Here is a 25,786-nt window from a genome sequence, read left to right on the forward strand (position 1 = left end):
CAGAAGCAGTTTCAGAAGATGAAAGAGCAGTTGGGTTTGCAGTGGCCAAGGTACCTACAGACAAGGGAATATGTGGTGGGCTGTTGTGTAAATGCCTGGCAGCCAATGCCAGCACAGCGTACCTCACTCCTGCTGTGCTGGCGGCAAGCTACCACCTGCCTTCCCCCTGCCCTTCTGGCTTGCGGAAGCCAGAGCTGTATGGTGGCTTACTCAGCTGTGGGGTTGGAGGCTTCCTGCCCCTTAGCTGAGCATTTTAAGGAAGCCCCCCCCCCTCTTATGCAAGGGGGGGCACGGAAAGCTGCCCACTCCTCAACTGATCAAGCCCCCATACTGCTCTTGCTCACGTGAGCCACAGCGGGCAGGGCAATGTATCTTGGCTGCTGCTTCTTCCCCTAAGGTGGTGAGGAAGCAACAGCCGAGACACATTTCAGACATCGTGATATCAGTAAATCATGGCATTTAGGTGCTGATACATCACAATGTTAATGACCATATATTGCCCAGCCTTACTTAACAGGTAGACCCTATCTCATAAAGTCACAACAGGACAAAGCGCACACAAGTTAAAGTTCAGAGGTGCAAACTGAAGCTGTGCGTGTTCTAGTAGCCATTCATTCGAAGATCTGTATACCAGATGGCTCCTAAACATCTAAGCCATGGCCAAATCATACAATTGATTCCCAGAGGAAATGCCTGGTCTACAACACAAGCAATTTATTTCAAGAGTCAGCCTACTCCTGGGGGGGGGTGGATACAGCAAAACCTCCCTGTGATCAATACATAGAACAAATTGGATTTCTTTAAGGTCAGAAGCATACTGAATATTTCCAGCTGCTGACGATTCATCTTAAATACTTCCGCTAGAGGTCTTAGGCCCATTCTACTATGCAAATTCAAGAAAAGGGGATTTCAAAATAGAATTTATTTTGCATTTTTATGCTGATACTTATAAATCTATGTATTTAAATATTACAAAATCTTCTGAAGGTATGCAGTGCATTTGTTCCAAACAAACAAAAAAGTTACCGCCACAGTGACCACATTTTATTCTCACATAACTTAAAGTTTTGTTTTTACAAAAAATAAAAAAAATCAAATTACCCAGTTCAACACTTACTTGAAAGGCTGGAGAGAATTGGTCATGTCAATCAACACCAATGAAAACTGAAGAAATGGTGTATCAGTGGAATTAAGTGAAGAAATGTGCCCAGTTTTTTTGCAGCATTTTGTCTATTTTAAATATTGTCCATTTATGTCTGAGCAATCAGATTTGCTCTACAAGTTTCTCGTAGTTTCTCTATTGTAGCCATCCTCAGACTTCCAGGCTCTGTAAATATTTTCTAGAATTAAGAATTTAGAAGTTGTTAGTGTAAGTCAGGACACACTCATTCTTTTTACAAGTGGTTTCTTCTTTTTACATCCTTGAGTATTCCCATCATTATAATGGATCTTTCCCTTGGACAACATCAGCAAGGCTGGGGAGCCCAGGACCACCTCCATACACACTGCCCAGGCTTGTCCCCCAGGCTGGTCACTTCAGTGCTGCAAACCATGGGTCAGATTCAGACTTGCACTTCTGTGAGCAGAAGGGAAGAAGATCCAGTGAAAACTCCCACCAGAGCAAAGATGGCGTCTCTGGTGCTGCTCCACAGGATCCCTTGAACATCTATCTGACAGCAGCTTTACAGGAGATTAGAGAGAGCATCAGCAAAAAATTGCCTCAAATTCCTCTCTCTAGTGGTGTGTCCTATAGTGCTCAACCCACTGTTAGTTATATCCAACCAACCCAAGTTCAAGAGCACCATGAAAAAGCACATTGAAGCAATACAGTTGTACCTTGGAAGTCTACTTGACTTCCAAAATGTTCGAAAACCAAAGTGTGGCTTCTGATTGGCTGCAGGAAGCCACACACTCTGGTTTCGATCGGGAGCCAAAACATTAGAGAACTAGGCTGTTCGACATTTCAAGGTACGACTGTGTGCAGAAAAGCAACAGCAAATAAAACTGAAGGCTGCCAATGCTCAGCGTTTCTAGCCAGTTTATAATTCTCTACAACATGGGACGCCTACCTGCATGAAAGTGTGACACTCAGTTACAAATGGTCCTTTGGTGATCTCTTTAAATCTATCACAGATATCTGGGAAGTTGGTGGCTTCCAAAATGAAAGCTTGGTGGTGCTTGATTAGTGTTAAGGCCACACGAAATATTATTTTTGATCCCTCGTAGAACAAGCAGTCCCAAATTCGAAGTACAGTCTGTAGGAGAGAGGATTTTGTTTAAAGGCATCACTAAAGCATGCATATAGCCTATGTCATTAACAAAAACAAAACCCACACAGCTAAAAATACCATCAAGTTCTCACTTGCCTCTACTGGAAGAATGTCAATGAACAAACATATAAACCAACGCGATACCAGCAAAGTCCACATGATGCCATGTTTCTCCATTAATTCTGCAACGGCAGGAACTTTCATTTTCACAAGCTCTCCAAGAACTTCTTGATCTGTTTTCAGACCCATCATTTCTGGACTATAATAATCTTTAAGAGGGGGGGGAGGGGGGAAACAAAAGCTAATCACCAAAATGATCAATTGCTATCATTCATTGAAAAGAAAAACAGTATATGGGGAAGGGAAAGAGCTCATTTTTCAAAAGGTAAAATTGCAGCATGTCTTTCTACTTCAAGAGTAAAGGGCTTAACTCCACATATTGTGACAGCTGTTAAGAGGGCTCAGATTGCGCTATAACTAGAAGAGGCTGTCAAAGTGCCCTGTGTTCCATGACTTGAGCAGACCCAACTCTAGATACACAAATGCACAGTTGACAGATAAACAGCTGTGTGTGACTATATGTGGTACCTTTTGGGATTTATCCTTCAAAGCATCTCAGGCCCTACCTATAACATGTGGGTCCACAAAACGTTTGAAGGCCACATGCAATTGTCAGAGTTATTTCAACACAAAAAGGTCTCAGTACGGCTCCATAAATTAGCACCAGCCTTAGTATGATTTGTCACCAACAAGGACCACATAGTACAATAGCTCCTCTCGCCTATTAAGTTCTGCAAGACTCTCCAAAAACTCTGGGGAAGGGAGGGTTCTTACTTTGTGCACAGTGATCAGGGGCAGCTGGTTGCAAGACTGGTTTTGTGAGCACTGGTAGTCATCAGAAACTACATTTGTGGGTCCCTGGGTCTCATTCTGGATGGGATACTGCCTGATAAGCCCTAGAGAAACTGCTCCAAACTAATTCCCAGTCCATCACAGGCACCTGAAAATATAAAGTTGCTAAATGTAATTCAAGACTACAGAAACTGCTGTTGGCACCGTAATAGGCTTGGGGGGAGGTGGCAAAAAAGTCAGATAGGCAACCAAGTAACCTCCCCCCCCCTTTTTTTTACATAAACTCAGTATTTAAAAGCAATACAGAAAATAAACATTTTCTTAAGGAAGTCTCCAGAGGGCGCTCTGTAACTTGGCATAAGTCACTGTGCATCATGTTCAACATTAATCACTTGATCTGTGGACAGGGAACAGCAGTTGCTGCTTTCAGTCTTCAGAGCAGAAAACGAATGGTAAAGCTCCCACAAGGCTAGCAGGGCACCTTTCCAATGTGCTAAAAAACTAGACTGAGGCTAGGCGTGCCATTATTGAGTTACTGGGCTTTCATGATCAGAAAAGACTAGAACCAACTGAGCACAGAGGTCAACTAGAAATTAAAAGTTTTCCAAGCCTGTGCCCCAGTGTTATATGGATTCTCTCTGGCATCACTGTGCCACGCAGTGTGCGCCTTATTGCACATGGAATATTACCATCCAGGCACAAAATAGAAAGAGGGAGGGCTCTTTCTGCAAAACAGAAACATATTTAAAACCAAACCACAAAAATAAAAAACAGCAAAACTTGAGATAATAGTACAGTGGAACCTGTACTATTACAAAAGGACATGGGTGGCACTGTGGTCTAAACCACAGAGCCTAGGACTTGCCGATCAGAAGGTCGGCGGTTCAAATCCCCGCGACAGGGTGAGCTCCCGTCGCTCGGTCCCTGCTCCTGCCAACCTAACAGTTCGAAAGCACATCAGAGTGCAAGTAGATAAATAGGTACCGCTCCGGTGGGAAGGTAAACGGCGTTTCCGTGCGCTGCTCTGGTTCGCCAGAAGCGGCTTAGTCATGCTGGCCACATGACCCAGAAGCTGTACGCCGGCTCCCTCGGCCAATAAAGCGAGATGAGCGCCGCAACCCCAGAGTCGGCCACGACTGGACCTAATGGTCAGGGATCCCTTTACCTTTACCTTGGTTTACAAACAGTCTGGTTTGCATATGTTTTGGATTAGAAACATGTCAAACCCGGAAGTGCATTTGCAAACTTTTTTTGTATTACAACCCATTTTTTTGGATTACAAACAAATTTGTTTGGAGGCCCCATTGGCGAAAGCGTGCCTTGGGTTACAACCTGTTTTGGTTTACAAATGGACTGCCAGAACGGATTATGGTTGTAAACCAAGGTACCACTGTACTGGAACTCGCAAGAGCCATTTAAATACTACCGAGCAGGGGTAGGGGTAGGCAGGCCTCACCCTGCAGAATTGATCACAAGACACAGTGCATGCACACCATTTGAATGGCAATGCCCATCAACTTTAGGGATGCCTGACCCCCAATATATTTTACTGGGGGCAGGTGAAGGGCCCTTGGCGTCTAGGAGTTGGCTCCTAGGGTACCAAGGAAAAGCCCAAAAATGAAGAATTGCTTTTACTTAGTGTTGGAAGATGATCAAGTAGAGCAGCAACAAAGATAAGGAGAGACATTTCCATAGTCAAGGCGCCACTATTAAGAGAGCCTTACACCCAGTAGCTACCTATTTAAAGAATCAAAACCTGTGAGTCAAGCCTATGATCAATGTTAGAAACAGATATGAAAGCTAGGAGCTAAATGGCACCTTAAACCTTGGTTATGGATGCAACAACAATATGCCTAGGTGTGCTTTTTTATAACAAGAATACAAAGCTGAAAATGAATGAACTGCTGCTAAAACATTACGTTCATTTTTCACATAGTCTGGTCCTTCCCCTGCCCACCCCCCTAATATTCTTAAGAGGGTCTCTTCCCCAGTCTTCAGAGAGTAGCTGGAAGTGAGGAGGCAGAAAAAGGTCCTCCTTTCTTACACTTTGCAGTTTTAATCCGAAATCTTAAGACGCAGTACTGCGCCCAGAGCTCAGAAACTGCCCACGCTAATTAAATTCCCTGTCACAAAATGCACCTAGAACAATAGGAGTTCTGAACACTGCCTATGATGGAGATCTTTACCAGTTGAGGCAGGCTCAGAAATGGTATAGGTGGTCCACTAAAAGACTATTATAGCACATCCAATTCTATGGAGTGGCTTAAGCTACAGAGACATTAACTTCTGCTAAGCATCAAACCATCCTGTGTGCATGGACTAGGTAAAAACTCAAAGGGAATTATTTTCATGGCATATGCCAGGCTTCCTCAACCTCTGCCCTACAGATGTTTTGTGACTACAATTCTCATCATCCCTGACCACTGGCCCTGCTAGCTAGGGATCATGGGAGTTGTAGGCCAAAAACATCTGGAAGACCAAGTCTGAGGAAGCCTGGCATATGTTGTCACCTACTGCAGCTCAGTGATTGGGGGAGGAGAGAGACTGATTCACAGCGGAGATAAAAAATTAACTGTGTCCTGTTTTTAACAATTATAAGCATCCTAGGTTAACTTGATTTATCCAGTTCATCAGTCAAATATGAACATGTTTGAGATTTATCCAACGTCCTGTATTACCTGCATCTTTCCCTTCTATCTCGTCATTACTTTGCTTGCCATTCCCACAATTTCAAATATCACCTAATATAATCAAATATGACCAATTAAAATATGACGCATCCACACCGGCCCTGTGACATTCAAGCTCCTTTGATTGTGAACAGATTTAGAATGTCCAGTTCTTGGAGCAACCAGCCTTTGAAGTCATGAAATAGCTGGAAGACTTGAGGTAGCAGGTTTTGTCATAGACCAAGTGAGTTGTATTAGGCACTACAAAAAACAACAACACAAAATACACAGCTGCAATAGAGACAAAGGAAAGCTAGCTCACTTAAGTACCAAACCTGTATTTTACTGAAATGGTTTTAGTATTTGTGTATCAGTTTGTTGCAGTGTGATGTTGACGTGTTACTTAACCAATTGTATTAACTGCATTAACTTGCAATTACCAGGTGAAAACCAATGTTTTCACCTGGAAGAGTTCAATAGCTTTTGAGCCTCTCTCTCATGCAATTTATGATATAGTGCAAAGATATCCTTGTGAGACATAGGCATAAGAAATTAAAATGAGTGCTGGTCATTGTAGGTTTGCACTGGCATTACAAAACAGTTGAAGCTCGATATGTGTTTGCTTCCTTTTTAAAAAATGGGTAAAAGTGCTCTAAGAGAGTATGTTCCCTATCCAAGTTGGGGAGAGAGAGAGCGAGAGCACTGCTTTTCTCAATGTGCTGGACAAGGTATGCTTTATACTGCTTCCTCTTAACTCACAATATATACCTCTGATTCAGACAACAGCTGAAAACTGCATCTGCTGCAGTACTAACAGAGGAAAAAGGCATGCGAGATCCCTATAGGGTTATAATGATGCTCAGGTTTGTGCATGCATTTCCCTCATAACTGGGACTCGGTATTTTCACACACACAGTGGCTTTTAGGGCTCACAGTTCAACAGAATTCTGCTTGCCAGATTTGCCTGAGTCTTGATATTACAATCTTTAATAAAGCATCAATGCAGTTGCAGCTGCTTTCTTGTCATATGGGAGAGCCAGTGTGGTGTAGTGGTTAAGAGCGGTGGACTCGTAATCTGGTGAACCGGGTTCGCGTCCCCACTCCTCCACATGCAGCTGCTGGGTGACCTTGGGCTAGTCACACTTCTCTGAAGTCTCTCAGCCCCACTCACGTCACAGAGTGTTTGTTGTGGGGGAGGAAGGGAAAGGAGATTGTTAGCCGCTTTGAGACCCCTTAGGGTAGTGATAAAGCGAGATATCAAATCCAAACTCTTCTTCCAAACTCTTCTATGGACCAGTAATGAGATTTGCAGGGGATAAGGAATAAAGATTATAACGGCTATTGTGGACTTGTTCTCTGCCACAAATGGATTAAAAAGAATATCCAGAAATAGAGCATGGTGCAGACCTTTTCTACTTTTAAATCTCCATCTTCAGATCAACAATGCAAAGAAGCTGAAGAATCATCTTTTAGACTTCAACACAAGGTTTCTGTACCCATTTTTGCAATAAAGTTTTAGAAAAACTTTGGATTTTTAACTGGGAAAAGATAGCCCAAATACTTAACAAAGAAGTCAAAATGAAAACTGGCAAGTTGCAGTCTATATTTGGAAGATTCTAGCCCTCCAACATCATCCCCCAAACACACCTCTTCATTTTCTACAACGTCAGTGTGTAGTGATTATTCACTCTTGTGAAGAAGAGATTAAGTGCTGCACTTGATGACATGGGGGGGGGGGTATTCCCCAATACTTGGCAGCCCACCCAACTTATGAAAGATGTGCATTTATTCAAACATTTTTTAAAGGAGAAAGAATCAAGGCTATGCTTGCTTTCACACTTTTAGGAGCATTTGTTTAAAGGCATCTTTAAAGGCATCTTCTCAGAACTCTCAAAACCCCAAAAGCACCTCAATTGTCCTGTCCACTACTGAGGAACTGGTCAAATTTCAAGGATGGTGCAAATAGATCTGCACCACGCTTGAAAAAGAAAAAAGGAAAGAATAAAAAAAAAAATACTTAAAACAGGAAGGCGCATTCAGATCCAGCAACTTTTAACTCTCTGCGAGGTTGTAGTTACACATTTTCACTGTGAATTGCTTCTTGTTGGGTAGAGCAGAAAGAGGGAAGAGAGAACGCTATCTGGTGTCATTATCTTTGGGATAATGGTTAAAAGACTATTTTCAGAAAACAAAAACAAGGGATGTAGCAAAAATAATTCAAAAGCAAACAAGACTTTCAAGGTGTCACAGGTTTTGTACCCAAGGCCTTCCTTCTAAAGACATGCTCTTAAAAAAAATCTAGCAGTTCCAGTTCCAGTCAATGGAAGATGAATTAACCACTAAAGATTCCATTTCCTTTTTAAGAAGCATGCTTTAGAAGTTCCTATTGTACTACACCTTAACTATTTTAATTAACATGCAAATGAACAGAGGCCTGCTGAAGTGCTCTGGTTCAATTTCGCAGATTCTTTTTATGTAGGTTTTTCCTTTCCTTGCTGCCTGCCTGCCTTTTGTAAAGGATGAGAAGTATAGCAAAACACCAACTATGTCTATGTCCAGACTGCAGCACTTTATATTGCAGGTGGGAGCTCACATGATGGAATGATGTACCATGAAGAAGACACTCCTCATTCACAGACAGACAGCATGTCAGAAAAGGCTAGGTGAGAAACATCTTCCAGGTTTTCTCTGTGGTACATGCTTTTTGGTATAGAGCAGTGGTTCCCAATTAGGGGCCCGTGGACCCTTGGGGGGCCACGGCCCCACCCCTTGCCACCCACCGCAACTATTTTGGGGGGCATTTTTGCATGGGAATATCACAAATTCTATGGTTTGTTTTAGCTCTGTGCAACTTTTCAATATATATCACTATCACTCTCTCTCTCTGTGTATATATATATATATATAGTGTGTGTATATATAGTATAGGATTATGTTGTGATAGGACGTACGGCCTCTTATGGAAGGAAATAACCCAAATGCCAAAACATGCTATGCTATGTGCTCACAGATAGTAAAAAGAGAAGAATATATCAACATGTATTTTGCTACGTATACAAAAGGAAAGTGTAAATAGAATGAATAGAGGAATGTGATTGCTATTTCCTACAGAGAACTGCTTTCAATGTAGTAATTGGGTAATTCCCTGGAGTTACAATATTATATGATTAGACTGCCCATTGGATAGTCACTCTTACTTAGCACTTAGCTCAAATACAGGAAATGATCTGTGACACAAAGATAGAAAAGGTGGGAGTTTGACCTACCAGGCAATATTCGACCAATGAGAGCATCTAATAACCAAAAGGATTCCTCTTCATTCCTTGTGATAAGAATCAGATAGCCTGCTATGAAATTCATGCCCTAAAACACAAAGGAACAATTTATCTAACAAGCTTGATATAATGTTGACAAAAGTAATCTTAAAAGGAGCCAAGATAATAAATGCAAGGGGCAGAGGGAGGACCTAATGGTAATTCATGCTTATCAAAAGTCAGTTTTAAAAGTGTTGTGAGCAATTTCTTGCTGCAGATGCAAGAGTAAAACACTTCAATTTCCGAGGCTACGTTAAAAGGAAAATAATGTTTGGGCCACTGGGACTTTAAAATCCCACAGACTAAGTCTCCATTTATAGTTGTGCGAAGTCTAGAATTCCACTGCCTTGAATAATGAAGGACGAAAACTGTTTGAATCACCACAAATGAATGCATAAAACAAAAGAAGTATTCAGGGACATGAATAAGCCCCATTTTCATTTATTGTTATTTATTAATTTATATACCGCTTACACGACAAAATGACTTCCAGTTGTGTTTTTCATTGAGTCTTCAACCCAAGCACACTCCTTTACTTTGAGCCAATGATAATACTCAAACCTTTCCCAGAGTAATTAGGTGTGTTTTTTTTAAATACCTGTTAGGAATTCTACAGCTGACTCCAGAATTACAGCCTGTTCACAGCTTGGCTATTTGAAGTATAACACACAAAAGCAACACAGGAAATACAACTGCATTGTTTGGTTTTTGCATCGTAAGATGTAACGTTGTTTTATTTTTGTTTCCTTACATTTATGCCCTACCTTTCTTTCATCACAGAACCAAAGGCAGGATGCATGTGGTCCCCAAGCATTCAGCCATGGACCAGAACCAGCTGAGTGCATCATCGCAAGCATTGTAAGGTTTTTTTTACACATATATTTTGAGTTAAGTAGCGAAATGGCAATTAACTCAATGATTTATGATGTGGCTAATTGGCATGGAGAAGAAAGAGCAGACAAAAGACAGTCTCTGTGCAAGAAATGCATTTTCAATGCTGTCTGTGTGGTGGGGAAGAGTAGGACTGCGTCAAGTTCATCATAATATTAGCTCACATTTGACGGCAACCCTAACCCTATTTACCTGGGAGTTAGCCACCAATGGATTCAATAAGACTTACTTCTGAGTAGACATGGATAGGGTTGTGCTGTTATTTCTATTTCTGCAACACACACACACACACACACACACACACACACAACCCGCCATGAATTTCTTTTGCAGCCATCCTAGTCACACTCACAGCAATTGCTAGTCCCCAAGTCTGAAGTATACAAGCTGTAAGATCGTTTTAAAACATTCATGGACACTAGTATCAATTGCAGTCTGTCAGATCCGGCCTTTGAATGCACCTCCTGTTTCATCTCTTTCTTTTGAAACCTCCCTGAACCTTTCACCAATCACTCTTCTTTACCATCTTCTTCCATGGAAAAGAACGGAGCGCTCTCATTTTTATTTCATAAACAATGCATCTGGTTTCAAGGAGAAAGATGGGGGGGACGACTCCTGGATAAATGAAGAGTTGTCCCACAACTAGTAGCTCAGTTAATCCAAAATAGGTCCAATTGTTTTGCTTTTTAATTCCAAGAATTCATAACCATCTGCTTGTGCCTAATGGGCATGGTTCAAAAACGTTTGTTTCCAATTTCCCCCGAAATGTAAAAAAGCTAACAGATGTTGTAAACAGCAACAACAAAACCCTCTATTCTACTTTATGGGGGTATTTGCCCTCCAATTGTGAGGGTACGTTTTCAGCCCTCAGACTGCCAGCTTGCTCAACAATAGCAACCATGGTGACAGAGGGTTATTTGGCACTGCAACAAAAGAGTGCCCCTCAACAGACATTCATGGAGCAAACTAAATTGTACATGCCAGCATAAAAGCTCATGCACTGAAGCATAGTACTGCAGCATACAATAGCAAGGCAACACTAACTTCAGAGTTCACAGTGATGTTTCTCAGGGAGTTAACTGTCAGGCACATTAACATTACAAGCATTAGGAAGGTCTTGTTGAAACACAAACTCGGGTGCCCCAGGTTCGCAAGCATTGTCCCACACTTGGTGGCTGTTTGAAAGGACTCAAAGCAATCTGCCCCCACCCCCCGGCGCGCTGTTTTCAGCAAGCAATCTTTTACCTTGCTGAAAAGGATTTGCCTTCTTTTAAAGAAACGTCTAATTTTTGCTTTAAAAAGGTCTGCCAACCAATGTTGAGGTTTACAGTGCATTTTAGAGAACAGTAGCAACTCACTTTATACCTACGGCAGTTTGATATGCAATGATGGTGTAAGTTCGATAGGTATTGTTCGCATGTGAGGTGGTGCGAGGGTCTCTGAGCACCAGTCACAAGAGGCTGTTTTGGATAGGGCTGGGAAGTTCCAAATAAAGGAACAAACTGGAAAGTACTAAACTATGGCAAATTTAAGATATTGACTAAGGACTAAAATAGAAGGGTGGGAAGGTTAAGTGCATGAAATCTACATTTCTCAAATGTTGCATTGCCATCAAGGCCACCCAAGTTGTAAATGCTTCGCTTTAAAAGAAGCTCACGATTGCATTCCGAATGTCACATACCTGGCAGTATCCCACAGACTGATTATGGTGCCCATATGCCACTAATACGTTGTAGAGTGTCTTCTGTAAGCAGGGATCAGCCGTTTTGCGGAACCTTACATTATCCGGAAATGTCCTATTCATGTCTAAAATGTAAAAAAAGGAAACAGCAAAAATTTAAAATGTATCTATAAAGCAATATGATTCATGGACCAAAGTCTTGGTATCTGAAGTTGCCTTCTCACCCATGAACTCAATAGTTGACAGCATGTTATCTATCTGGGATTCCCTGACTGATCAACAATACGTTTCAGCTGTCCTATTGAAAGGATCGAAACAGCCTTATGGATGCATGACTTGTGTGTGTAGGGGATGCTCAAATACAGATCTGAACAAGCAGAACAGGGTCATGATTTTAGCCCTGTCCTCAATATTAGGTTGTTGTTTTTAAACATCTGCACATTGAACATGGTTTTCGGTATGGGAAGAAGATCTGCATTACAGGCTTTAAGAAACCTTTTATTCTTCAGCAATGCAGGCAAAATGCTATATGTCTATAAACAGGGAAGGTTGACTCTAAACAACTCTGAAATAGACTGTAATTCACAACAGCTCATGCCATAATAAATTTGTTGTGTCTTTAAAGGTGCCACAACTGTGTGTCTATTTCGTCTGCCGACTGTCCATGGATTTAACATTATCCCATCTCCCTCAGGACTGCAGAGAAGTCTTTTATTGTTTCTTTGCATTCCAGGGATTATCCTTTACAAGATTCCAACGACCTTGAATAATCACCATAGTTGCTTGCCTAGAACATTAACTATGTGGTGGTATCGCTGCAGTCATCTTAATGTTTGTACTGCATTGCTTTTAAAGGGTTGCTGTACACTGCCCTGAAATTCTGAGAGGCTTGTTATACTTGCAGAAACTGGCATTTTATTCTAGAATCAACAGAGAAAGAGTATTCCCCCCCTATATAATCCACACATAATCTAGATCTCATTCATTCATTCATTCATTCATTCATTTATTTATTTATTGCCCCTGAAAAGCATTGCTTGTGAAATTGGTTTCACTCCAACAAGAAAAGTTCATTGCAGATCAGTTCTCTGTAACCCCTCAGTGTGAAAGCCAATGTGAGCAGTTCCAGCAATGGGATCAGGGAGGTACCCACACCAGGCCCAATGATGTTGTGGGTGAGCATCACCGCTTCCTTCTTCATTCACCTGTGGTGTGCACAGGGAGGGAAAGGCATGACTGATAAAGGGGAGAGTTTTAAAATGCATAGCCAGTAACCCTTGTGGACTACAGGATCTAGCAACAATCTAAACTGAAAGCAGCATGTTGAGGACAACCATGAATAATTCTGGACTGAGAAAAACTACATTTCTGTGCTATGGATGGGTCAGCGTATACACAACCTCACTTGAGACCTGTGGAGATACTGCTGGTACCAGTCTGGCAGACTATCAAGCCAAATAATCCATTTGAGAAGGAAAAGATATATACCAGTATATATATTTTTACACACACACACAGTACCTTGGGTTAAGAACTTAATTCGTTCTGGAGGTCTGTTCTTAACCTGAAACTGTTCTTAACCTGAAGTACCGCTTTAGCTAATGGGGCCTCCTGCTGCCGCCGTGCGATTTCTGTTCTCATCCTGAAGCAAAGTTCTTAACCCGAGGCAATATTTCTGGGTTAGCGGAATCTGTAACCTGAAGCGTATGTAACCTGAAGCGTATGTAACCCGAGGTACCACTGTATATGCATAGGAATTGCCAAGAGAATGTCCCACACTGAACACAAACACCATTGCTTCTGCGAAGGGTCAGGTTTTCATTTGTCTCCAAAACCAAGGCACAAGTCCACAAAGGCACCAGGCAAAAACGCTTCTCTATAAGCCAAGCCTTTGATTGATTAACATTCTATGGCATTTTAAATGCATTTGTGGGAGGGGTGTTACTGGTTTGTTTGTTTGTTTGTTTGATTACGTATTTTGTGTCCTGATTTTGTATATTTATGTTGTGAACCACCCTGTGGTCTTCAGATGAAATACAATATACAAACAAACAAATTCCCACACTTGTCTCTCTATCCACGGGATACTTGGCTACAGGCTCCTTGGTAAACAGCAGACTAGATTGAACAACCACATATGTTTAGATGCTAACCTGTCTTAATTGTGTCCACGAGTTTGTCATTTTTGTCTCCCTCAAGTAATTTCTGGTAGTATCCAGGGTTTTGTTCCATGTGGGACTGAGCACCACTCACCACCATCCAAACCAGTGCACGGTGCTCATTTGGAATGCCTTTCCTGATATAGCGTTTTACTGCAAAAGAAAAAGCACACCGGTTGATATTTCAAGCATTATTTTTTGGATACTTAAAATACAAAAAAAAAACCTCAAAGGGAAGTAAAAGGACATCAAGGTAATTAGTGTGGCAAGGACAACCCAGTCACTGATGGGCGGGGTACAAATGAAATTATTATTATTATTAACCAGCAATTGCTGATCATTCCACAAATAAGAGCTTGAAAGTGCAGAACCAACATTTGTGTGACCTTAGTAAGAAAGGTAGGAAACTTCAGTGACAAGAGGAAAACACAAAAAGCAGTCAAGTGCCTTTTTCAGATGACCACAAAAATCCTGAGAGAGAGGGAGTTTGTGTGTATCATGGAGGACGGCAAAAAGAAGGTGATTTGTTTATTTATTCCCATCTTTTTCTACCTTCCTTTATTTATACCCGCCATGGAAGGAGCACTTGTTTCAACTTGGGCTATTAGTACAACCAAACACTCCTGGGTTTTCCAGGTTAATCGGTTTTTAAGTTGATTAGTATACCTTCTGTTTTAATACTTTTTAGCTTTCCAAAACATTTTACAGATTCTAAATGATTGTACCCGCACCCTATTTGTGCTGATCTATGACCGTAATAAATATTTGATTGACTGAATTAAGTCGATTAGGAATATGAAAATCTTCCTACTGTTCTAAAATAAATTAAAAATCTGGCTCAAAAAAAAGCTGCCAATATTCCAATAGCCAAATGATTCCCATCTACAAAAAAAGGATTGGGTGGAGAATCTATTCATGCATTTTTGTGTGTGTATGGATATTACAGTATGTGGATATTTATAGTTAAGCAAAGCACCATATTTGAATATTGTTTCCATATTGTCTCTTGCATTTGCAGCTAACCCTTTCCCATCATGGCTATTGATTTTAAAAGTAAAGCCAGCTTAAAACACAGCTCAATCAGATGCTGCAATCGGATATAGCCTCATGACTTTGGTAGACAGTGGAAGGGGAATGCAACCCTGAGGTTACATTATTCTTTAATGTTGTTGTTGTTGACAGCAAAGCCACGAGTCCAGGGCCGGCCATACCATGATGTAGAGTGAGGTAGCTGCCTCAGGTGGCAAATTCAGAGAGCTGGACATTGGCTAAAAAGGTGTGCCATGTGGTCTGCCCTGCAGCCTCTAAGCTAGCTTCCTGCCCTAGCATGGCTGGCACACCAGTGACACAACCCGCCTCAGGCGGCATGCTCCTCCCACCCCACCAGGGCGTGGGTCTGGATCTGTGGTGATGGGGAAGAATCCATGGCATGCTTCAGGTGCCAGAAGGCCTTGGGCCAGCCCTGCAGAGGCCTATAATGAGGAAAAGTAAATTTAAGTTATGGAGGCCATGCATTCCTTTCTCAGATACTGTCCTTCATCTGAACATCACAAGGTTGAGAGAGAAAATGTCTATAAACCACAGCAACTCCCCCTTCCCAGCCCTCAAGTCTGCCCTGACGCTGCACTGAGTATCCAGGTGGGCACAGCTGTGTGAGACCAACTGCTCACCTACCCAGGTTTCAGTGATACGGACCAGACCAGCTTCCTCATCTACAATCAGAGCATGGAAGAGGGATGAGGGAGGTCTTACTCAGAGCCAGCCTGGCATTCAGCAACAGAAGTCATAGACCTAAGGGCTGGCTGAAGGGACAACAGCAATTCCCCAGGTTAGAGGAAGGGCTAGCACACAGCACAGTCACCAGTGGCCTGTGCTGTGTGCCTCTTACCTGGCCTGCCCCACTTCCCCGTACCCTGAACCACTGTGACTGGAGGCCCCTGTGTTCTCTCCAGTTCCTCTCCTCCCAGACACATCTGACTTCCCTCAATAAAAACAAACAACAAAAACAAACCCACACAAATTTAAAACAGTTAAAACAATTGTTAATTGTAGCAGTCTCTGCTTTTGAAGCTGGTGCTGCAGCCGGGAGACATACTATTGTATACCTCTATAATCTATCTTTTCAGGGTGCTTTTTAAAAAAAGAAAAATGTGTGTATACGTAGGGGAGAGCAGAAGAACCCAAAACACCTCTCAAACTGTTCTATTTTGGGTTTGAGCCAACTTCTACCTACACCCATTAAGGATTACAAAATTAAAACTTTATCAATAATCTTTTAAGGAGATGGTTGTTTTTTTACTTTCAGTTTAAATGGAAACCAAGTTTCACAAATTTAGCTCAGTGCTGGGGCAATGCCACCTGGGGTGCCTAGAATATTGTGCTGGAATTTAGAAAAGATGTGTAGAGCCAGCACCTAAAGAGACACAGGCGCAGAAAATATTTAAATATTTTGCCAGCTCTGATTAGCTTAATCACTTTCCAGTTTGGCAATAAGCCAGTGGTTGGGCCTAATTATGATAAACAGCCACTAATAATCAGTGGCATCTTACTCGCCCAACTGGTTATAGCAGTTTCGTATGTACAGGAAAACTGTATAATTGCAAGTTACTTGTTACCATTCCAGCAGTAAGCTGCAATTGTTGTGCAAACACCGAGTCATGAACTCGCCCAGTTCTCTTCACAGAGGAATAAGTTACGCATACCTGACTGTGAAATTCCCCTTTTCCTATTCAGCCCATGAAGGCTTTGAATATGCAAACGTGAAAATATTTTAATTAGCTTCAGTGTCATGATTCGTCCTCAAACTTTGTCCTACTCACTAAACTCACTAAATGAGTTTGATCTCATTAGCTTGGATTCCACCTTCATGACCAGAGTCCTGTTCCAAGGAATGGGGCCCTTTCATATCCTCTTCCTGCTGAATGCCCTATGTATTTCCTGAAAATCTGCCCCCAAGTGTTGGGGAACCTTCTAGAACAGTATGAGATGCAGCACAGGGGGAATCTGCAACAACCACCACCACCACCACCACCACCCACCAACAACAACAACCATAGACTAAGAAGAAGTGCCTTGTTGTTCATCTTGGAGGAACTTTGGAATCAATAGATATTCGGAATGATTAATTAATTAAACTTGATTTTAATGCTTCAGCTTCAGTAATGTACATTTAAAGGAACAAGCTTCTATACTTCGTTTCAGCATTTACATTTGCTTTTATAATGACGCATTTGAAAACCTACATTTCCAAACATGCCATCTTTAAAACATGGTGAGGGAACAGAGACGTTGGAGAGAAAAAGAGTGTTTCTATTCACGGCAACTCACTGTGCTGCATTTGCAACAAGTAGCTGCTGCTACCAAACATCCGTAGTAGCCGACAGATTATTTCTTACAAGGACAGAATTTACGTAGAAATGAAAGCAATTAATCAGCGATCAACTGTCAAAAACATGGGTTACCCTCCTTGCAGTTTCCCCATAAACTCTATTCATTTGGGCTGTAATTTGTATGCCCGCTTACCTGGGAGTAAGCCCTATTGGACTCACTAGAACAGGCTTCCTCAACCTCAGCCCTCCAGAGGTTTTGAGACTACAATTCCCATCATCCCTGACCACTGGTCCTGCTAGCTGGGAATCATGGGAGTTGTAGGCCAAAAACATCCGGAGGGTCAAGTTTGAGGAAGCCGGCACTAGAATATACTTCAGAGTAGATTTGTATAGGATCGCACTGTTTGTCCTGAAAGAATTAAAGTAGTAGAAGAAGAAGAGTTTGGATTTGATATCCCGCTTTATCACTACCCGAAGGAGTAGTCTCAAAGCGGCTAACATTCTCCTTTCCCTTCCTCCCCCACAACAAACACTCTGTGAGGTGAGTGGGGCTGAGAGACTTCAGAGAAGTGTGACTAGCCCAAGGTCACCCAGCAGCTGCATGTGGAGGAGCGGAGACGCGAACCCGGTTCCCCAGATTACGAATCTACCGCTCTTAACCACTACACTACACTGGCTCTCACGAGTAAGTGTGGTCTGAAGTGTGGTAGGTATAAGACATTGGCACTACAATAAATGTGAAGACAATGTCCACCTCCCCCTATTAAAAAGTCCTATTGAAAAGATTCAAGCAAGATTTCATACACGAGAAGGAAACAAGGAACAGCATCATATTGGAATATTACCTTTTAAGCTTTTCGGTACACCGCGGTTACCCTTTAAAAGCTTGGACCATTTAATTGCTCTCCTAGTGAGTATCACTAGGTATCTAGAAAAAAAATCTTCATACGATGTATAGTCAAAGTTTGCTGGCCTTTCAAACCCATATGGATCCACTCTGAAACAGAAGGGAAATCATTGTACACACATATTAGTTTTATGTAGTTATATAAACTTCACATACCTAAATTAAAACTCCCCCCCCCCCCCAGAAATGCAGCTTAGAGGGAGGAAAAACTGGACTTTAAAATGTCAGAATGAAAAATGTTTATCGACTGCAAATGCCAGAATGGGCTCAATAAACCTTCCGGAAGTTTAGAAGAAGAGTCTGCTTTTGTAGACACCCAGCTAACACCCATTAGCTTTGGTGGTGCTAATTAGGACTGATAGGGAAGAAGACAAAGAGGCCAACAGTAGGTGGAGCCAGAACAAATGACAGAAAGAGCAAATTTAGTTTTGCCCCCATCATCCTCCCTGCTAAGTCTGCAATAGCAACACTAAGGAGGAAGGTTACAGTTGGTTCTACACTGAGGGATAACCAGCCTCATATAACCAACATGCTTAAGTCTAATTAATGCGTGAAAGGGTTAATGCCATAGAGTAAGTGGTCTTGCCAGGCTTAGATAGGTCACTCCCACTCCCCTTGGGAGGAAGATAATTGGGCCTACTGCTGTACCTAAGTAGACCCCAGAAGCACAACATGCAAGGTCTGAGCTGGTTGCTCCAAGATCAGACCACATGGCTCTAGTAAGCCTCTTTTGAGTTCCCATACCAGTGATTTAGGAACTTTCAGCAGTGTAACTAAGCCAAGTTTAACTGCCTATGCTTTCTAAATGCTGTGTGGAAAAGAACATGAACCTAACCTTTGGAGAGTTTAACTTACCAAGTTTGTGGACTTTTTCTATGCTAAGGGAAGAGGGGGACTTTGGAAGGAACTTAGAAGGACATATTTTAATGATCTATTTCACACTTTACTTTGCTGCGTATTTTGTGATTTTTATGTCTGCTGGAGTTCTCTCACCAAAGAGTACTTGTCCCAAACCTGGATCTTGGCATCCAAGGAATTCTTTACATACTTACTTTTTCCTTCCAAGTAACACTTTCAACCTATCTTATAGGGCTGTTGTAAAGATTACACTGTACATAAAGCACATTATAACCTGGTAATTATTTTTATCTAACCAGGACATTAATGGACCATTTATACAGAGTAATATCATTGCATGTTTTGTAATTTTAATCCTGATCATTTTTCTTTTTATTAGTACTTGTTACAAATCAATGATCTTTTCACTGACCAGAGTTTTACCTCAGTTTTACAGTCATGGTTTACTCAGGCAAGTGATAGCACACTCTTGCAGAGAGTAGACAAGGCCTTTTTCAGGTCACTTGTGTGTTTTGCATTAAATTCTGAACCTCATCAAGCTCTTTATAATGGGACCAATATTGATTTACATGGTTGCTTATCTAAATGCATACATAAGGCAGGTCAATCAATCCATTTTCCGCTCCCTTTAGCCTCTGGCTATTAGCTGCTTGAAAACAGACAAACGAGAGAATAAAGTATCACCGCTTAAGACATTTCCAATAAATAATATCAGTTTCACCATGTACTTATAAAAGGAAATGTTCAGCTACAGGGACATGTGCTTAAGTGCCATTGGTTTCGACTGAACTTAAGCATGCGTAACTGTGCAGATTTAATCACTGCAAAAGTTCAGGAAAGCTCAGCGCTTCAGCACAAACAAGTTGTATATTTAGCATTCAAACGCAAAAGGCACAACTTTCTCAAGCCTCCCAGAAAAGCATACATGGGACTTGGATAATAACGTAATCCTTAAAAAGTACTCTTCCAAAAGAGATGGCTACAATACCTCCCAATTGCTCAACCGCAATTTATACATAGAGCAGTGTGGGTGAGAAAGCCTTTCCTGGACTGTACTACTAATACAATATGTTTCTATGCTGCACCGTTAAAAAAAAAAAGTATCGCACTGTGTTTCCTTGTAACTTAAGACTTCATGTTTCCACATTCCATTAGGTCTTTTCAGCCCTGCTGGGAGGATGGCATTCAAACAAGCCAGGTTCCAACTAGAACCCCATCGTTCTGCCCAAACACTGAGGTCCAGCGCTGAGGGCCTTCTGGCGGTTCCCTCCCTGCGAGAAGCAAAGCTACAGGGAACCAGGCAGAGGGCCTTCTCGGTAGTGGCACCCGCCCTGTGAAACGCCTTCCCATCAGATGTCAAAGAGATAAACAACTACCTGACATTTAGAAGACATATGAAGGCAGCCCTGTTTAGGGAAGTTTTTAATGTGTGACATTTTAATGTATTTTTAATCTTTGTTGGAAGCCCCCCAGAGTGGCTGGGGAAACCCAGCCAGATGGGCAGGATACAAATAATAAATTATCATTATAGAATCTGAAGTGGTACAGGAGAAAAGCTTTTATTACTGTCAGTGCTTGGGGTGTCAAATTAAAAAATTCAGTGCCTCTCATGCTCCATTCTAAATCGCAGCTATGGCGTCCCCAAGGCTGCACGCCTAACTGGTTGCGCTCTCCTAAATCTGCCTCTGCTACTGTATTGTATAAACCGGCTGTGCCTGATAATATGCACCAGGACAAAGAATACTGCAGTGGCAGTGTTACTCTGAATCCCAATTGCTAGGATTCACAAGTGGGGAAAGTGTGCTGGTGCACTCAAGTCCTGCTTGTGGACTCCCCATAAGCCTCTGGTTGGCCACTGTTGAGAACAGGAAGTGGAACAATTATGGATCTTTCATCTGATCCAGCAGGGCGGCTCTTCTTATGCTACATCCTTGCATAGCCATTAGCCACTGTCAGGTGATAAACAGGGAAATGCTGGTCAGGCCATCCTTGATGTCTCATTTATCTCTCTGTAGAAATTCCACTGAGCCTTTTTTCCAGCTACAAGGAAATTTATAAACATAACTTCCATCTAGACAGTATTCAGCCTTTCCATATTCTCCAGGGATTACCAACCTCTGCGCTCTTATTTATAATACTTCTGTATTTATAGAGCACTACAATACACAAATTGTTTTGATATTCCTTATAGTAACAAGGGCTTCTTGTTTAAAGTATTTTAGACTGCCTTTCTGGACAGAGTCTTTTATAGTTTTAACTTCTATTTTACAAATTAAGCGTTTACCTAAAGTTCTATGTGGCAATAACAATGGGGGTGATGGGGGGGGTGTTGGGGAGAGATTTCAAAGAATAATTAAATCTGCTATTTTATGAAGTTAAGATGCCGCTGAGTGTAAAGAACTGAAATAAATTAATTTTCAAGTGGATTGGTTTGAAAGCAGAAAGAAAAGTTCATTCTTTCCATGTAACCTTCCAAAGGTAGTAGGTGTTTACTGTGGCAGCTGTAAACGACTAATAATCCTGGCAGTGAAAGGTTAGTTTTATTACAAGAAAACCTGAAAGAGAGTGACAAAAAAAGATCTTTGGTAACAGGGTTTTGAAAGTTTAATTATGGGGAGCGGGAGCAGAATCAATGTAGTTAGCTTAATTAACTTATCCACTGAATTAAACAGCCATACCAACACTGCCAACTGAAACCTGAAGGGAAGAAACAACTGCCCCACTGTGTACTCAGTAACCAAAGGGGAATTCATGCGATACAAACTTTAGCTGAAAACCACACGCAAGAAGAGCTTTCAGTAGGGAATGGGGCACTCCCAGCATCGATTTACCCCAAACGTAAATAAGTTTTCTGGGTTGCCTTTCTTAAGCAAATCCTGCTGCTGCTACTGTTTTTGTTGGTTTTTTTAACTTCCTGTTGTATCACAGATACACCTGAGGGGCCACTTAACACCAACCCAGGAAGATGTGTGTGTGTGTGTGTGTGTGTGTGTGTGTATATATATATATATATATATATATATATATATATATATACACACACACACGTTTGTGCATGATATATATAGAGAATATTACTATATAGACTATTAAAGGCACACACACAAAAAGCAGGAGGGCAAGCCAAGAGCGCTCTCCATTATTCTGCAAGGGCGCAACCTACCTGTGGACGTTGCTCTCGCGGTTCTCGCGCTTCGCCCGCCGCTCTTCCTCCCCGTCCATGGGAAGGGAGTACGCCGGGTTCCTCCAGCACAGAATGGTCGAACCCCCGCCCGGCCCGGCGCGGCCTCGCCGCTGCTGCCTCCTCCTCCTCCTCCTCCTCCTCTTCCTCCTCCCCTTGCTGGAGACGAGTCAAAGTCCCACCACTCTTATCAAAGGAGAGCGCGCCTCCTCCCTCTTCTCACGCTCCGAAGTTGTCTGCGAAAAGAAGTGCCTTTGGCGAGGTGGGAGGGAAGGGAGCGGGCGGTTTCCAGAGCAGGGCAGCCTGCAGTAGAAAATGTGTTCACATTGGAGGGGGGTGGGAGGAAAAAGAAGCGTCCCCAAAGTTCCACAGCGTCGCCCTTCAAGGACAGGGAACAGAGCGGCGCACGGAGCTTATCCCTTTCTGTCTGCGCTTTTTCGGACCAGTCTGTTTTCTCCCCCCGCGCCTGTGAGGGAGAGTGTAGCTTATTTGTGGCTGCCACCGCCAGCCGCGTTGGGAATTGCGCCTCCTTAAGGACAGCGCCCGGGCAAACGGCTCCTGAAGTAGGGCGATTTAGGAGCGCAGCTGAGAAGCCTCCCTTTCCCCGGGTGGCTGAGCGCGCGACTGGCTCCTCCTCAACCTGCTGCTTCGCTCCTTCTTCGCCTCGGGTTGCGCGCGCACTTCCCCAGAAAAAACCTTGGGGAGGAGAAGGAATCCTCTCCCCACGTTCCTCTTGCTGCTCGTGTTGCCGGCAGAGGAGGCGGCGAGCCAAGCGGGGAGGGCAGCGTTTCAGTTTGCGGCAAGGCGGAGGGCCGGGACTCGTTTTCCGTTTTGGAGCAGGTGCAGTGGGAATAAAAGGAAGCAGCAGCGTGCATTCCTCTCGTGGGTCAGCGCAGCCGGTCCACGCACGTGCCGCTGGGAAATCCAGAGCAAAGGGTGTGACCTCAGCTCCCTAATTCCCATGCACGCCCTACTGTAACACAGCTTTATAACCAAGTCTGAGCGCATGCAAACAACTGCACCTTTGCTTTCATGTTTACCCCTGCCTCACTTCCTCCAGCTGTTTGTTTTAGACTGTAAGCTCCTAGGGGCAAGGACCTGTGCTCTTAAAGCAACACACACCCTAGGGACACTATAAACAACAAACCCGTCGACATCTACGCCCCTGGAAGTAAGCCCCATTGAAATGAAGGGGGCGTGGTTTGAGGCATTTACTTCTGTGTAGGAATTGGATGGAAACCTGTGTTGGTCTGTTCCTACATGCCAGATTCCTTGTTGGGGACTCTGCTGGTGTGATTTTATTTTATTTAGTTAGTTATTAAATTTGTATTTCACACTATAACCGTAGATCTCAGGCAGTTCACAACATAAATCGTCATACACTTGTTGGCTATGGTGGCATGTGAGGGTTTTCTGCAGATTTTAAACAGAGGTAATTTGGTACACTCGCCGTTAAGAAAGATGGCAAAATGGTTCAGTGCATCTGGCTGTTAACCAGAAAGTTGGTGGTTTGAGCCAACCCAGAACAGGATTCCTATACAGATAGGTAGCCGTGTTGGTCTGCCATAGTCAAAACAAAAAAATTTTTTTCCTTCCAGTAGCACCTTAAAGACCAACTAAGTTAGTTCTTGGTATGAGCTTTCGTGTGCATGCACACTTCTTCAGATACCTATATTCCTATATTCCTATATTCCTATATTGCATATATATATATATATATATTGCATATATAGGATTCCTATATTGCAAGGGGTTGGTCCCTTCCAACTCTACACTTCTATGGAAGATGAGCGCTCTATGAAAGAAGCTTACATCAGTGGCTACTCACCTGAGAGGCGTAACTTAAGAATATTGAGTGTATCTGCTTCCTTGAACAGACTGAGCTGCAAAGGTGCAATTATCTGTGAGTACCCCCTTTCTGATGTTACGTTGCTCATCCGAATAGGCTGCTTACTAATGCAGTTGCCACCTAACAGCTAGCTCCAGGCCAGATAGGGATTCAATTGTTTTGGGGACCAGTTAGTAGAAAGGCCAATCCCTGGTGGGATTTGAACACAGGACTTTGCCTCTCCGAAGCCAACATCCCACAGAGTCACAAGTGCTTCAGATAAGAAGCAGAAGCTGAAGGAAGTGGCTGCTTGGAATGGTTGCTGTGCCTGTAGTCTGAACCCGAGATGCTGCCTGCGGAGTAGAAGATACAGATCCCACTAAAGAAATTCATTCAACAGAAAACCCATTTTCCACTTCCTCCTCCTTTTGTGAGTCATTGACCCAGTAGATGCTGAACTGTACTGCTTTGGGGTTTTTTGTATCCAAGTTTCATGCTTCTGGCAGTGTCGGCTCCAGGGTTCTTGCCCAAATCACATGGGATTAGGTTGATCAGGGAGTGTCTCAAGATCAGTAAGAGCTAAGATCGTTTTTTTAAGTAGCTTAAGAATTCCCCCGGCTCTAAAATAGATGACCTCTAAATAACAGCATTTCACTAACACTAAAAGCATAGCCGCTTAAGCTTCTGTGGGGCAAGTTAAGGACCCTGAGCTATGTTTCTGTGCGAGGGTTTACACACTCAGAACGGTCTGTACGATAACAAGGATTAATGAGATCTCTACTATTGCCTTTTTTTTTTAAGTGAAATCAAAATGTGACTTAACGTTTTGACTTGCACGCTTTCCTTTGTCAAGCTCAATTAAAAACTCTTGCATTGACGGTCTGTTATAACTCTTATTTTCTGCTGTTAATTGCAGATAATTATTGATAGACACACACCTTGTGAACGATACGGCTTTTGAAAGTGCTGGTTTCCTAGATAAAAATATATAGCCAAATTAGAGGTCTAATTTGCAAGACTGCATCATATATTGTTTCTGCTGTGTTCCCACATTGTGCACAATAAAGTGAATTAAATGCTTTAAAGTCCCACTGATTTCACTGGGAGAGGTAAATACATTATTATTATTACTATTACTCATTATTATATATTTATTTCTATCCTGCCTTTTTTCGTTGGCAGGGAAGGTGGGGTACTGGTAAGATAGGAACAGCTAAAAAATAAAGCGAAAACTGAATTAAAAAACAATTAAACATTAATAGAATTAAAACTCTGTCTGTATATAAAAGATCTAATAAACGCATACAGATAATTAACAATAAATGCAACACAGCATTTATTCATTAAAAGCAGTCAGTTCCCCAAATCCTGTTGGAATAAGAAAGCCAGAAGGAAAACAACAACATGGTTAACACAGCTGTACCATGCATGTTTATTCAGAAATCTCACTGTATTCAGTGGCACTTACTCCCAGGTAAACGTGCTTCCAATTGGATGTGCTATTGAATGTGCAGCTCCATCCATGGCACAACTAGTCATACACAAAGGGTTGTATCCCATGGCGGCTTTTCACTGGTGCAACTAGGGCTGGACCCTGGGGACAAAAGTTCAGGATCCTATACCCCTGGGGCTTCCCAGACAACCCTCCGAGGAATGGCAGGTGATGATGGACAGTGACATGCAGGCCTCATGGTCAGAATCCTGCATGCCACGAGCAGTGCTATTTTTCTAGAAAAAGAGGTGCCGGGACTCGTTAACACCTCCCTTGTTCTCTTATAATGGCAATGGCGCCCAGCTGACAGGTGCCAGAATTGAGTTCTGGATGAAAAAAAAGGCACCATGGGACC

At 42.5% G+C, this 25,786-nt stretch overlaps 1 protein-coding gene across 1 annotated transcript; it reads right to left on the reverse strand.

The window, feature by feature from the left end:
* Positions 1–903: 903 nt before the first annotated feature.
* Positions 904–22,732, reverse strand: GRTP1 (growth hormone regulated TBC protein 1). The gene is made up of 8 exons (XM_083610968.1): positions 22,094–22,732; positions 18,011–18,162; positions 13,831–13,989; positions 11,678–11,802; positions 9,058–9,154; positions 2,367–2,539; positions 2,070–2,255; positions 904–1,340 (listed from the first exon to the last, which is right to left on the reverse strand). Exons 1-8 carry the CDS (start codon positions 22,150–22,152, stop codon positions 1,251–1,253), a joined length of 1,041 nt encoding a protein of 346 aa, XP_083467094.1. The 5' UTR covers positions 22,153–22,732; the 3' UTR covers positions 904–1,250.
* Positions 22,733–25,786: the final 3,054 nt, after the last annotated feature.

Source organism: Podarcis filfolensis (assembly GCF_964270895.1).
Source record: "Podarcis filfolensis genome assembly, chromosome: 4".
Lineage (NCBI taxonomy): Eukaryota > Metazoa > Chordata > Lepidosauria > Squamata > Lacertidae > Podarcis > Podarcis filfolensis.